Raw genomic sequence first — 16,399 nt, 5'->3', positions numbered from 1 at the left:
TGGGTAGTACACCTTTCTTTCTTTTTTCGCCACGGAACTTTCAAGTTAGTTTTATAAATTCCACGGTGTTTGAGCTCGGTATTTGTATATGTTATAAGTAATTGCAAGCCATACACAATTTATACTGGAAAGAACAGCCCATAAAAATTTTAGCTGAACAGAACAATATGTATTAAAACGTAAACATTATAAAAGGTTGTACTTTAACACTGGCAGTAATAAAGTTATTACCTGATGTTAAAGTGTTCACACTGGACGGGATGTAGGGAGTTATTTCACGGATGTGTATACACACCTACTGCTAGCTTACGAATAACCATGTAATTTGTTACTTTGTGAGTGATTTGTTGTACTAAACATTATATAAAGAGTAAGCAAACAAAATAAGCCACTGACGAATTTGTGTAAGTACTTGTATGATTAGAATAATTTTGTTTGTCTTCGTGTAGTGACCACAAATAGTTATTTTGTTTCAATCAAATAACATGCAAATAAAATTACTTGTGTTAAATTCTGTTAAGAAGATTCGTGTTTCCATTTTCTTTTATTGGTTATTTGGTAGCAAACAAAGAACATTTGCAGAATTATGTTTAACCGTATCCTCACGACTCTGAAACAGCGTTGTTATTTGTTAAAGGCAGGATTATGAAACATGGATATTATGTGCTAACGGTATCTATCATACTCGACACTACTATTGAATAATTAAAGTAAATAATATATACAAAAAATACAAGAGATATCATCAAGCATTGTTCAGAAAACCACTGCGGTCCATTAAATGTAGAATTTTATGAAGATAAAGCACGTCTTTCCACCGAGAGCCTTGTCCTTCTAATTTTATTTCAGCTTTGTCGTCAAGGGATAAGATGTACGTGTCTCCAACCACTATATCGCGCCAGAGAGCGAACTTCATCGTTGCTTTTAAGTCGAAATATTCACCTTGCTGGTTTGGGTTTATCTCCAAATCCACAACACAGTTGCGGATTGTGTATTTGTACACGTTGCCACTGTCTGTAAAGTTAAACAAAAAGCTCATTGGTTGCCTATCGTCGCAGAATTCCGCTTTGAAACTTAGAGGATAATCCATCATGAAACCAACTTCCGACCGTATTTCACGGAATATGTTTCTTTGGTTATTCCTTGGACTTATTCTGGCAATACCACGTTCGGATTCGACAGCGCATGCCAAATAATAGTTTCTGCCAACAGCGCTTAAAGTAGACGATGCCCTTGCCCTTAAAGCTTCTCGGTAGATTAGTGTTGCATTTTCAAGTTCGTTAGAAGTACTTGGATTCGCGTCTAAAATCATTTTAGAAAGCTCTAATGCCCACTGTAGTTCGGTATTTAAGTGAAAACCCCTGCTCTGTAAGTTTTCCTTTGACAAATCCATACTCTTTCTTGCCTCTTCAAGCATGGTTGCAAATGAAATAAGAGATAATAGTCTCTTAGCGCGTTGTTTCTTGGTAAGTGGATTTAAGTTGGCTGGATCGGCGTCAAACCAGCCGAGATGACCATTATACACACAACGAACAGACCAATCCAAGGAACCGTAGAACTCGAGCAAATATGGATGCTTCTCTAAGCTTTGTGGCAGGCGGACTTTCTCGACTATTTCATCAGGTTCATAAAAAAGGTTCATATAACGAAAGGTTTGATCGTAAACGAATTTAACAGCGTCCCTGTAGCTAGTCAGTATATTGAAAATGTTCTCCTTTCCAAGCACTGGTAATGTATGCGAAGGAATCATATACTCAGCGCCCAAGTTCCTCGTAATGTCCAGGCTTTCATACCAGTGTTTCACATTCCGATACGGTGAGCCTCGAATCGCATAAAGATTAGGAAAGGCTTGATAAATGTTATCACCAGGAAACACTGCTCGTTTGCTCGGAATCCAGACAGTTGTTTGATCTTCCGTTTCACCCGGTGTATGAACCAATTCAAAGGTTATTCCTGCGGATTACAAAAGAATTATTTTCTGCTGTAAAAATCAAAATTGAAACATTAGTTAAACATCATCTGATTAATATTATCTTCAAACATTAATTATATCCTCTATTATTACTTATATATCAGTGTTCAACACCGACATGAGTACTATTACTTGGCAAGCTGTTGGCACACTTGTGTTTTGTTTGTCCTTCAAGCTATAACTCTGTCCTACAAGCTACCGCTTTGTGTAGCTCACATTATTATTATATACTACACATCATCTGCATGTTACACAGTTTTGTACGACAGCCATTTTTAATACTTTCTACTAGTGTCATTACCCTAAAACGTGGACACTGTACTAACTAGACCCCACCGGTACCAATAAAATAAAAAAATCAAATTCAAAAAAATAATAATTATGAGCATTATTATTCGTCATAAAAACTTATTTATAGAATTTTCTATCGGTCCAGCTTCTAATATGTTATGGCGCTGCGTAATACCTAAATCATTATTTTCAAAAAAAGTGCGGGGATAAATGTTAAATACAAAAAAGTATGATCATAACTTGAATCATATAAATTTAAATTTTACAATTTTTTTCGCGAAAATATAGCTTAAGCATACATTTACGTATAGATCACTAATATGTTATTCTCATCAAAAAAAATCAATTCTTTTAAAATTTTAATATTTATGTTTGTTATAAAAATATATTTATAGATTTTCTTCCGATCCAGCTTTGAATGTCATAGCGCTATACGACATGTGTGGGGGTGGGTTATAAAAATGTGCCACTGTACACTTTTCGTAATCCTTTTCCGTATATAAACATATTAAAACGCCTAAATACCGACTCTGCCTTGCACTGTTATACCATAGTATACTGAAGTACTATGGTTATACTGCATTGTCTGGATAAACGTAACTGCTGTGGTCTCATGTATGAAAAGTGGTCACGTGGTCTCGTTGGCGTACTATCACTTCAGTACACTATATGCTTATATACTACGACACTACGGGATAAAAGCTTATAAATTTACAAAAACGAATTTCTTTACCCACGACAAGGTTTACTGGATTAAGACTACAATTCATATCATAACATAGTTTGTTTTTATATCCCCTCGAAAACGACATAGCGAAGAATATGTTGAAAGAACGAAGAAAAGGTAAATGGCAGAATAAAACACAAAATATACATTCATACCCGCAACGGTAAATGTTGCTCTCTCATTGTAAGTATGCGTGACATCTAGACGTGCAGATACCAACTTCGAACTTTGTTTGTAATCTATACCAAGACCGTCGTTTGTCTTGTCTTGGTCAGAAAGAATTCCACCAAATTGCCGCGCTCCCCTTAGCCCACGTATTGGTTGTCTAAATTCTGAAATGCAAGTAGAGAAGGCGTTAACTAAATTGCCCTTTTTATCCTCACGACTCCTACATAGAACGTTGTCAATTGTTTAAAACACGACCAAGATGGTTGAATTTTATGTGCTAAAGGTGGCCTATACCCCCATCAATACTCTATACGTTAAAGATAAAATATATTGCGAAAATTGTCTCACCGTTTTCTACAACTAGCTTTGCTGTTGAAATATGCGCGTAGACGTTTACCGACCAACCGTTGTTTTTCGCATCCTCCAGTAACGGATTATTTCCTTCGAAATGGTCTTAAAAAATAAAGTTTCTATTAATAAAACGTTTAAATGTGAGCTTCAATGGTTGTAGCATTTACCTCGATGAAAATGCGTTACTATTATTCCCATAAGAGGCTTGCTCGTAATTTTTCGAAATTCCTTATAAACAATAGTGGCCCAATCTGTGGACTCCAATGTATCGATGATCAAGATACCAGTTGTTCCTGCGTTAGAATATAATTTACACAAAATCAGTATAGGGTGGGGGTAGACGGGACACGTTTAGCACATATTATCCAAATATCTTAATCGCGTTTTAAACAATTAACAACGGTCTGTGGGAAACGTAAGAATAGTTTTATATTTCTTTGGTTTATTACTTTATTACCAAATGGGACGGAAAAATAAAATAAAAAGATGTCCTATTCCCCCACCATACTATACCGTTCTCACCGCAGGTTAATTCTCATATTGTATGGTCGGGTAAGATGGGACACAGTTTAATTCTCTTCTTTGTCGTACCATTTGGTGGTAAGCAAAGAATCTATACCGAATTACATAATTGTAGACCCCGCTTCTCTAAAAAAGCGTTGTTAATTGTAGTATTTGATATATCTTACCCTCAACCATTATCATATTTGAAATACTGTATCCAAACGCGCAGTAAATTCCATCTCCAACGTTAATAATTCTTGCTGGTTTGAACAGCTGTGTGTGGTTGTCCAAGTACTGGTTAGCTTCTACCACGGTTAAGTTTCTTTGGTTTGTCCATTGTGCTTTAACAAAAGTATTTGTACTGGCAAGTAACAGAATAACTGTAGAGCAAAGTAACTTCATCCTGGTTTGGTCAGACTGATGCTGTTGTCTCAGTACTTATGCGTATGAATCGGATTACTGAACACATAAGTACGAGTTAAACCGCCAAGAACAGCCTATAAAAATTTTAGCTGAACAGAACAAAATGTATTAAAACGTAAACATTATAAAAGGTTGTACTTTAACACTGGCAGTAATAAAGTTATTACCTGATGTTAGAGTGTTTACACTGGACGGGATGTAAAGAGTTATTTCTTTATTGCAGTGGCGTTTAAGATATAGAAGGCCCCCCACAAGGCTTGTACTTGCCTCCCTTCTTTATCACTACATCTGGTGAGCCATAAAACAATTCAACCCAAACTGTTACACCCCCCCTTTACAAACTTATTTAAATGTTTAAATTACCACGTACGTTGTCATGTTATTGGCGACGTAACAACAATTTATATGTGGTTCATTTTCTATCGGGTATTATAGTGGACCCCTAATTCGTGCCCCCCCAAGCTGCGGGGTTCGCGGGGTCGATGATACGCCACTGCTTTATTTGTTTAATAATACGGACTGGTATATAGGACCTACGCCGAGTGCCAGCTTACGAGTAACCATGAATGTTATTTTAGGGGACTTGTTTTGTATGTCAGTCGATCTCGCTGTTGACCAAGTACGTTTTGCTAGCACGTGAAATATATTTTTAGTGGTCGCATTAGGCTCAAATGGCATTACAACAAGCTACTAAATCTGTATTTCCCATTAAATATTAATTTTGGTTTCCTACTGGCCCTGGCGCTTCTACCATTGTGGACGTATGTGTCCTTGGGAAAGACATTTAACAGCAATTGCTCCAACCCAGTGGTCACTAAATGAGTTGTCGAAAATGGTAACTCGTACGCTGGCACGACGTGCAATGCCACCCATGTTATAACGACTGTCGTTTTCCGGCCACGCGAGAATAGGGTAAAATACTTTTATACATTTTTTATTCGTAATATTAAATTTAATTCGTAATCAAAATTAACAATAATTTTGAAGTGTCCCAATTTACCCAACCTGTGTGTTTTAATATAAACGCTGTCAATTAATAAAGGTATGTTAGCGATGTTATTACCCAATACTTGTCATATATTACGGGACAATTTTATCACATATATAATACCCAAATATCCTGTGTTTTCAACTAACAACGGTCTGAAGTCGTGAAGATACGGTTTTATAATTATGTTTTATTGTTTATTACCAAATGGAACGTGGAAATCGAATGAAAAAGTGTCGCATCTTTTCCCACCCTATTATACTCTTTGATGCTCTGATATACAGCATGGAAGATGAGCTCCCGTATAAAGCACCACTGATGGGTTGGTACAAATGCCGTGCGGCTACTGCTGGCTACAGCGGCGGTTGATTGTTTTTATACGTTTTATAAACTCTTGAGGCGTGTCACCACTTCATTATCACTCATTCAGTGATGCTACATTTCTTACCAGAATATTTATTAAAAGATTATTATCATTGTAGTCTTGGAGAATGTAAATACTGTATCAATGTAATTGTAAATCTTTAGTTTTAACTGTCGAAGTTTCTATAAATATACCAACAATAATAGCAGCATTTCGCTTCGTACGTGGCAGGTCAATTCTCCCGTATAGGGAAGTGCTTTATAACAAAACGATCACAGGAGACAAAACATCTTCAAGAGGAAAGTCCATAACAGGGGTGTGATTCATACACTGCGAACCCGCTTACAATTTTTCAATTAGAGCTGCTTAGGTTAATGTTTTTTAACAAAATCAATCGTCGCTTCAAAACTCAGTATTCTCTGATTTCAAGGAGTCATTTGGGTCAAACCACTATACTGCAACGCCATCTCAACGGTTTGTTTAATTTGAATTTAATATTAATGTCCACGCACTGCTGCTCGCTTTTACTTCGAAGGCATCACAACAGATTACAAAGTCATCTGGTATAATTTATTGCACAATAAAACCATTCGGTTAACTTGCTTTCACCACTTCCCTCAATAGTAGCTTTAAAACACCTTGGCTAACAATTACAGTAAATATTAGGTCATAATGTATACACTGGTAAATATTAAGTCAACAAGAAGTAATATTAATTCCCTATTCCCACCGGTATATATTATGAATAAAGAAAAAAAATAGCTAGAATTTAGCACCAAAACAAGTCAAAATTGTAATTGCACTTAACACCTATATGGTTTTAATATTGTAATATACATCACCATAAACGTTGAACACCTTAAAGTCCTTGAAGAAAGTTATTATCATGAAGACGCGAGCCGAACGAACAAGGCATTTTATGACGCAATTAATGACGCCAGAACAATAATGACGCTTTGATCGTGCGACCAACGTTGCCATAACAACAATAAAATGAGCTGACAGTTGTAGAAACGCCACCGCAGTTTTTCCATTGTTGAAGATTCATCTAGTAAAGTAGTATTTAGATAAATAAAACAGAAGCAGGCCTATGCTACATAAATACGCGCGACTCATCAGCATTGTCCCAACTGACATGCTGATCACAGGTAATATAGGCGAAAGCAATCAATAGCTCAAATCTATGCCTTTTTCTCATCACCACTACAGGCGACCTTTTGCACGCCTGGTTTTAGTAATTCCATCAATGTTTAAACGAGGGTGCTTTCCTGGCAAACTTATTTGGTTATAATGACACATAAGTTAACTACACAAACTTGCTCGTCTTAATTACATTTACCACATGAGGAATATAACGCTATGTTAACTTTCACAAACTCACACACTGTTATACGTAATGCCCTATGTGAATATTTCAATTGTTTAGTTATCAAGGAATTGTGAATATCATCTTATACTCGCATATATTGGACAGATGTTTCTGACATAATTGTGTACATATTGGCTTTAGTGCAAACAATAGCACATGGCGTATATTGGACTGAAATGAAACATAACTCCAGCCAACAGCTGACCAGAAATACAAAACGACTTGTTAGAAATCTAATGTCATCTAATGTGTCATAGATTCCTTAAATAGATCTAAAATTTGGTAGAAATATATTATCACCAGCCATCACCTTGCCGTGAACTTACACTGATTTGTCTGTGACCCCAACCTGCCGGTGTAAAGGGAGCCTTGTATTATATTTGACCCGTTTCATTAAATTAGAATGCCCATTTAATTTAATATTCAACCAAAATAGGTTTGTACACTTCTCACCCACACACCGGTGTGACAAAAAACGGTTATCGCGTACAGTAATACAATTATAATACTGGTTTACCAATAGCTGAAAATATAATGTATAATACTAAACCATAGCAATAAAACATTCATTCCCAATTACCGAATAAATACCCCTTTTACCGTGTGGTATTATTCGCGTTTATGGCTTAGGTTTCAATGAACAAAAAGGAAGCGACCCACGTTGGCCAGCTGTCCCGTAACATAATCGCGAAGCTAATTTTGCAGCGCTTCCCAAAAATCAGCCGGCGGGGCCCGATATTGGTTTAATATGTTATAACACAAACATATGACAACCCTCGCATCGATCGTAAAGCTCGATATCCAGAAGGCAGATTCAAATAGAACATCGCATTCAGTTACCACATAGGTTTTGTTACGTCATAATCATGGCATACTATATGTTCATATTCTGGAAATTCGGATGTTTTCTACATTTCAATCAAAATGTTCCAATTTACAAAAAAAAATTAAACCATCACATAGTACAAATTGCAAAACTGTTTTGTAAATATTTCGAACATGTTTTTATGGCCACTACTGCTTTTTACATTTTAGCCGATCGTTTTCATTCACCAACGTAATTTTTGAGTTGATATTAAGTCAAATTATTAATAAGATTTTGGTTCGATTTTCTTGGTATTAGGCTCACAAAAATTAATAACTCTTAGAGTTTAAGAAACGAAGACAAATATGTTCCTCTTACAATGCGATGGTTTATTTTTATCTCAAACTAAGCAGAATATTTAAAGTGCTCTTTGGCGCCACACGAACCAATATTTGCATGTAATAAGGTAGAATTACGTCATGGTCTTAGATAGTAAACTCTGTCGATAAAAGTTTTTGTTCTACAATGGCACACAAATTCAACCACAGTACACTTAAAACATCCCTAATTAGCATACTCTGGTTCAACATATTTGAATGAATGAATGAATGAATGAATGTAACTTACTTTATCCTCGCGTGGCTGGAAAACGACAGTCGTTATCACACGGGTTTAACACCTCGTGCCAGCTTACGAGTTGCCATGTATTTTACTTTGTGGGTGATTATTTTTTTTGTATTTTTTTATTTTTTTATGTATGGCTGAAAATTTGGACAACCCATTAGTGACCACTGGGTTGAAGCAATTGTCGTTAAGTGTCTTGCCCAAGGACACATACGCCCACAATGGTAGCAGCGACGAGCCTTGAACCCATTACCTAATGGTTACAAGCAGGCGCGCTAACCACTACGCCACGGCCCCGGACGGTATTTGTCAAAATACTATCGAGTTTCGAAATGGTATAGCCTATAAATACTGTACTGCGGGGTAAGATGGGACATTTTTAGCACAATATAAATATACCGATCGTGTTTTAAGCTAGTGGTTCTCAACTGCCGGTCCGCGTCAACTTTCCTGCCAAATATATTGCAATTGTATGTCTCAATTGCAAAACGCAAGATTTTTAAGTCTTGTACATTGATTAAAGAAATAAAACATAAAATTTTAAACTGATTTAGAACTTCGCCAGTTCCGTAATTTGCAGCACTGTGACGTAACATAGAGTCCGTGGTCTATTTCGGACGTAATTATATTTTGGATTGATTTTTGAAAGGCCACCGGTCGGCAAAATTTGTTTCGAAATTTTACTGGTCCGTAAGCTAAAAAGGTTGAAAAACACTGTTTTAAACAATGAAACATCCGTTCATGGAAGTCGTGTATGAGGTTTAAAATGCTTCTATGCTATTTGTGGATTATGTCAAAACGAGATTGCACAAACAGGTAAACATAAAAACAAACACCCATAAAGTTGTATGTGCTTACAAAAACGCGTACAAGGTTTTAATTATGTAGTTTTACAAGTATCGATGTGATTCATAAATATTTTAAGCAATATAGGACACTTTTTCATTATATTTTTCCGTCCCATTTGGTAGTAAACAAAGAATATTCAAACCATTACGAAACCGTTGCCTTACTACATACACCGTTATTAATTATTTAATATATGATCAGGATATTTGAATAGTATGTGCTAAAAATGTCCTATCTTACTCCCAGTACTATATCATGCTTGGATTCCAATTTACATACAAAACGGCCGGGCTCAGAGTTTGATAAAATCCGTTTTTGTTCACCATAAATGTTGTAGATAGTTTAAAATTTATAATTAAACGTAAACCTCCATAAAATTGCTTTCCACTAATTTGTTTATATTTCAAATGTATCATTTATTTATTGAAGCGATGAGTAATTAAATAACTGATTGCTGCATTCGGCGTTACTTATTCTGACTAGATTTTGCACACGAGTGATATTCTATAAGTTTGTCACATCTACTTAAAAAAACAACAAGTGCGGAGAGAACACTTATATTTTGAAAATTAATGAATTTTTACAAAAAAATATAATTGCAAGTCAATTATATTACAGCGACAACAAAATAAGCGCATTTTGAATATTTTACGAAGTGCTTACAACACCATTAACTGATTGCTGTATTCAATTTCTTTCAAAGCCTTTAACAAGATCTTGTGTGATCTTAGAATTCTCTGATTGTTAAACCTGTTGGATATATTTCTAACAAGTCCTATAAACTCGTTCGGAATGAAATAGAGGCGAGGCTGAACGAAAAATGAATAAATTTTCTTTTCAGAAGACATTAAACTAACAAACGAAAAATCTTTTAACTTTCCATTCCGTATCATGTTATAAACAACTGGATAAAGGTCGCTGTCGGTCAAATCGGAGTCCCTGAAAAATATATATTATTTATTATATAGTAGGGTGGGGGAAGATGGGACACCTTTTCAGTCTATTTTCTCGTCCCATTGGGTAGTAAACAAAGAACATTCAAAAAATTATATAACTGTATCCTCACGACTCCCATAAACCGTTGTTAATTGTTAAAAACACGATCAGGATATTTGGATATTATTTTCTAAAGGTTTCCCGTCTTCCCCCACCCTACTGTATGTTGTATCGCGGTAAATATTCATTACACGTGTTATTTGTGTCTCCGATTACAATAAAATGATCTTAACAAACGAGTGAAAAAATGACTTATTTCTCGTCGCTTGGACGGACAAGGTCAAACTCTTTAACACGGGTGTTTTATTTCATACAGTTTGTGTCTTTTGTGGGTGATTGTTTTTTTCTGTGTGTAATATGTCTGATTATTTGCAGAACCCAGTTTTAGTGACCGGTCGGTTTGGGAAGTGACCGTTTCGTCCACATTGTTTGCCACGACGCCGCACAGCAGAAGTGAGATTAAATAGCAATATAATTATGACAGTTGTGAAAACGCGCAACATACAACTTGTGCATTACCTGTTACTTTGCTTATGACTGGAAAACAAGATGACAACATGATCATACGAAGCAATATTATTACATATCCACCGACTTGCTCCGATCGGAGTTATTTCTGTCATTTTCCACAAACTGAACGTGACGTCCATTCCAACTCTGTTGAGGCAATCAGCTAACCGATCAGCCGCTTGTACTTTTGATGGTTGGTTGTCATGGCAACTCATTACCATTAACACGGTCTTGGTCTTATTATCTAAAAATGGTTTGGTTTTAAGTATTAATAAATATGCCAGCAATGAGTTGTATAGTAATGACTGCCAACGTCTTATCTAGACGTATTCTCGCCACTAGCAGCAGGAGTGAGCAGTAAACCGTAATATTCGCGCATGCTAGCCTACTGTTATTTCAATTAAAAGCATTTTCTATTGGGATTGTAATTATGTATCAACGCAAAACTTATGAATATCGAATTATTCTTGCTTTTCAAGCAATTTCATCATTTTAACACGAGTTTTTACATCGTGCCCGAGTTGCCACTTATTGTAACTCTATAAGTGATCGTTGTTTATGCATGGCTGACAAGTTTCGTCCAAGTTTAAACTTAAACAAACCATTAGTGACTACTGGGTTGGAGCAATTACTGTTAACTGTCTTGCCCAGCAAAGACACATATACGTTGGCAACAACGTGCCCTGAACCCTATAACCTCTGGATTAGAGGCAGCAGGCGGCCCACCAACTGTGCAACGGCGCGGACATATATATTGCAAAGTTTACCTGGTTCGTTTTCTTTAGATGCCGCTCGACAAAAGAACACGAAGCAAAGATAGATCGTCATCCCAAATAGGAAAAACATCATTGTGATAACAATAGTAGAAGCAACGAATACACCGCCGCAACAACTATGGACAATCGGTGGCGATGTGGCTATTAAGATTGAAATATGAAATAACTATGAAGATGTCATTATAGCTGTTTTGTACGATTTGTAAGATGTAATAAACATACAAAAATATTTATCAATCTTTTTTTTCAAGTTTCCGATATCCTTGTTCTACACAATTATTCGTTTTATTGCGTTTAAATGCATGTAAGCTAAAAATGACAAAACCGAAATCTGTGTGCACCATCCTTAAGTGAAAAAAAGGATTTTAAAGTCGGGGTTTTACACAAGTGGACCAATGATACACATAATATAGTGGGTGGGGAGATGGGACACTTTTCATTCTATTTTCGCGTCCTATTTGGTAGTAAACAAAGAACATTCAAAGAATTATAAAACTGTATCCTCACGACTGCTATAGACCGCTGTTAATTGTTTAAAACGCGACCAGAACACATAGATGTTATGTGCTAAATGTTTCCCGTCTCCCCCCACCCTACCATTGAACAATAAATATGCTGTTTACTTTTGGTTATTGTCGTCGTGTATACTGTGGTTGTTGAGAAAGCATCTTCGTAATATTCATAATATTCCTCATCACCTACATATAGCAACACTTTTTTAAGAACTCTAGGACGTTGGCCTATCTGGAAGACCACATAAATACTGTATGCGTATATAATGAGTGTTCTATTTCATACACCTCGTGTCCGCTTACCAGTTACAGTGTGTGCAACCCATTGTAGTTACAACAAGAATGAACGTTAAGTACGAAGATCTCAAATGAAGTAGAAGGAATGAACGTTAAGAGGACTCACATGGCGGTGGTCGCAGCATCGAGTTTAAACTATTGTCAAGCGTTTAGCTTACTGACGCTTGGCGCACTAATTCACAAAGGAGAATAGACAACGTGCAAATGATCGACAAGGACAGAACAAACTTTATTTTGGTAAAATACCTTTGCAGTTGATTGTGTCTTCCAAATCCGCGTTATCGTCACAATCTGATTATTAAAAGTAAAACATCGAAAATCAATCGTTAAAACTTACAGGCAGTTAAAAAATTATTGAACTCAACAAATATGTCAACAGTATACATAAAGACGTAAAGGTTCAAAATAAAAAAATAAGCAGTTTAACGTGATAGTGGCCAGGGGTAATAAGGCTTAAACGTTTAGAGCTGATAAGGCAAGGAGTTGTAGGGGACTCATACTCTTTTGGTTTTTGTATCTTTACGTTTCATCCATTAAACAAACCTGGTATGTAAACTGTACATCTGTCATATAAGGTTTCCGTGTAGTCCTTATGCATAGGAAGTGTACGTAGCATGATGTAATAGTTCTTTCCGGGTGTAATTTCGTTCTCTGGGTTAAGTCCGTAACATTTGTAATTCATGTGCACCTGCCATGACACAAATGTGGAAGAATAAACGATGCGTAAATATTAGTAAATGTTAGAACAATCGTATAGTAAGGTAGGGGAAAACGGGACGCCTTTAGTACATATTTTCCAAATTTACCGATCGAGTTTCAAACAATTAACAACGGTCTATACTGGGAGTAAGCAGGGTACGGGTATATATTTCTTTAAATGTTCTTTATTTACTAGCAAATGGGAGGAGAAGTTAAAATGAATATGTGTCTCATCTTCCCCAGACTGCTACATTTGTTCATAAATTATTTTTCGTACGAAAATATATAGTTACATTTATATAAAGTGTTGTTGCCAGCAAGTGTATTGGAAATCTAAAACATAACAGCAGGACTGTGCCAGCGTTAATCAAATTAAAAACCTATATAATTTATGATTAAATAAATATTGGTAGATTTAACCAGTTGTATAGGTGAGCTGTTAGATTTATGATCGACAAATTCGTAAAAGCTATATTTAAATGAACGTTGTATATATGTCACAGCATGGTAAAACTAAAACACTGGTATACCATGACCTATTACGGCCTACGGCCTACGCCCTACTTAATACACGGCCTAGGAATATACTTCACTACTTAGAAAATAAGAGGCATATTGCCGCGAATAATGCCCTTTATAATCTATTATTTTGGTTTCATGAGTAGAATTCTGTTTTTTTGAACACAATTAATACAGTTAGAGCCTCTTTATTTGCAGTTACAGTTAATTTTTAATCATTTTGTTAGTATAGTATAAGTTTGTATTGAATAGGGTAGTAGGTAATATATCATAAACTGCTCAATCGGTTACGCCTGTATGTTCAGCAACAGATAAGTTAAGTGCTGAAATATAAGCAACAACAACCAAACGACATCTGATTAACCCTTTATAAATAAGAGGGCAAAGGGTGTTTTAAAAATTCAATAATTAAAAGAAAAATTATCGCTTAAGCGCATATATAGGGCACATTGCTTATTATTGCATGAAGATTTAATATCTTTCATATAGGTAAAAACTATACAGTTGGTACTTTGTATTATGCTTACCATGGAAAACCTGTTTAAATCTTTCTTGTGGTACTTTATTTGGAACAGGAAGTTGCTGTTAGCAATAGATGCTTCAGGTAGAATGTTAACGCTGTAACCTCGGTGAAATTTGTGTCCAATTCTACGGCCTGTATGAGGTTTAGTTTTATTTAAACTACTATTGTAATATTTCAGTTGTAATATATTACCCATACACGTGATTTCGGTTTATTGTAATCGTAAACCACTCTTACAACAAAACTACGTTCACTTAATTGTGTCTTGGTTTGTTTATATTTTTTCCACCCGACATCTGGCCCGCAACAAGTTACAACTTCTTGTTTTATTTATTTTATTCTTTATAAACGAGATCCCACAGGAGAACTTTACTATACATAAATATTGACGTAATGGCCGTTTCTGATGGGTAACGTCTGCTGTCGAATCTTTATAACGCCTCAGTTTATTTTAAAGCACAAAACAACTGTTTGATTTGATGCTCAGAAAGTAAATACAGAGTAGAATCCTTGCTGTAGATATTTCCATCATGTTGCTTATTTTTTAAGGAGTTAGAAAACGTTGTTTCTTATTTACGCAAATTATTTTGTAAGACCACAACAACACAGTTGTCCCTACAGTCACGTGATTACTGAACAGGATGTGTTATATTGTGTGAGCTAAGTCCAGTAAATGTATATACAATCTAATAATCAGTACCAGAAGGCAAGATCCAGTATAGAGAACTGCCCAAGTGTAGTTGACAGAGTTGTATTTAGTAGGATGGGAGAAGATTTTTTTAGAGTTTTATATAAATAGGGTTTTTATTATATTTTCTCGACCTCTTTGGTAGTAAACAAAAACATTCAATGAAATATAAAACCGTAAGCTTACGACTCTCATAGGTCGTTGTTGGTTGTTTAAAACATGTTTTGATATTATGTGCTAAATGTGAACCATCTTACCTCACAGTGCTATACAAAAACCGCGACATGCACCAAGGTTTAAATCGCAAATCTTAATTCGAACCCAATGAAGCATAGTAAATTAAGAAACAAGTAAAACCATGGTAATTACCTGGTTCTTTCCAAGATAAGTTCAAAGCAATAACTCGATCGTCATTCGCCAATGTCGCTATGTACCAAGAGCAATTCTTTTTCCAGTAAGCTTTTGGCATTGGTACAGAATCTGGTCGATTATCGTCAGGATACCCGCCTTAACATAGAGGAAAGTTTCACATATAATATAGTAGAGTGGGGAAAGATGAGACACCTTTTCATTCTGTTTTCTCGTCCGATTTGGTAGCAAACAAAGAACATTTAAAGAATTATAAATCCGTATTCTCGCGAGATCCATACATCGTATTTAATAGTTTAAAACACGATCAGAATATTTGCATATTATGTGGTAAAGTTGTCCCTTCTTCCCCCGTCCTACTATATATACATGTAGTCTAATATGTTGCACGTCTATGAGTTCCCTTACATATAGAATAGACAACAATGTACTATATAGTTATCAAATCGAAAGTAAGTACCTGCAAAACTCAAATTTTGCAGTTAACACTCTTTGTTGCACGCCTTTAACTATTTGATAATTCATGCAGACCATATACGTTTTCCTGAAATCTTCAAACGGTTATACGCACCCAGCATTTAAGGTCACTTATTGAAAACTTCAAGTAAAATTTCACTTACTGGTGACGTTGCACATCTGAAGTCCACTTTGTGGTTTCAATTTATCGAAACACGCATCGTTACAAGACAAGTATAAATCCTTAGCGGCTTCTATACAGACCAAACAAAACAGAATACTGAGTGCAACTACTTCGTACAATGCCTTCATTTTTATTGAAGCTTTAAATAAGTGTCCGAAATGAAAATTCCGCCGTCGTTTTCCCAAGCGAAGGAGACATGCTACTTTTTCCAAAATTCTTAGTTTATCTGGTGCTTTATCGACAGCAAATAAACAAATATTTGAAGACGGCCACGAAACATCTGCGCTGACCTGTACTGGCGTTTCTTTCTTTACTATCAGATTACATCGGTGTCTTTTGTTGTTTTCTTTTGTTAAACGAACGTCCAACAAGACCTCGTAGATAAGAATCACGGCGAGTTCAACTGGTAAAAACTGACTAAGCAAAATTTGAGTG

At 35.8% G+C, this 16,399-nt stretch overlaps 2 protein-coding genes across 3 annotated transcripts; both read right to left on the bottom strand.

The window, feature by feature from the left end:
* Nucleotides 1-85: 85 nt before the first annotated feature.
* Nucleotides 86-4,743, bottom strand: LOC149733406 (uncharacterized). Its single transcript, XM_089881928.1, has 5 exons — nt 4,199-4,743; nt 3,677-3,802; nt 3,507-3,611; nt 3,146-3,322; nt 86-1,953 (listed from the first exon to the last, which is right to left on the bottom strand). The coding sequence occupies exons 1-5, from the start codon at nt 4,413-4,415 to the stop codon at nt 746-748; spliced, it is 1,833 nt and encodes a 610-aa protein (XP_089738054.1). The 5' UTR covers nt 4,416-4,743; the 3' UTR covers nt 86-745.
* Nucleotides 4,744-9,976: 5,233 nt separating this feature from the next.
* Nucleotides 9,977-16,304, bottom strand: LOC149733405 (uncharacterized). Of its 2 annotated transcripts, XM_089880944.1 has the most exons (9): nt 15,945-16,304; nt 15,325-15,462; nt 14,272-14,399; nt 13,070-13,214; nt 12,773-12,817; nt 12,341-12,415; nt 11,709-11,858; nt 10,951-11,185; nt 9,977-10,374 (listed from the first exon to the last, which is right to left on the bottom strand). In XM_089880944.1, the coding sequence occupies exons 1-9, from the start codon at nt 16,090-16,092 to the stop codon at nt 10,095-10,097; spliced, it is 1,344 nt and encodes a 447-aa protein (XP_089737070.1). In that variant the 5' UTR covers nt 16,093-16,304; the 3' UTR covers nt 9,977-10,094. The 2 variants fall into 2 exon arrangements, with proteins under 2 accessions (XP_089737070.1, XP_089737071.1); XM_089880945.1 differs by lacking the exon at nt 12,341-12,415.
* Between the last annotated feature and the right edge of the window lie 95 nt (nt 16,305-16,399).

This window comes from Ciona robusta, chromosome 7 (assembly GCF_009617815.1).
Source record: "Ciona robusta chromosome 7, ASM961781v2".
Lineage (NCBI taxonomy): Eukaryota > Metazoa > Chordata > Ascidiacea > Phlebobranchia > Cionidae > Ciona > Ciona robusta.
This window is presented reverse-complemented; position numbering and strand designations above follow the sequence as displayed.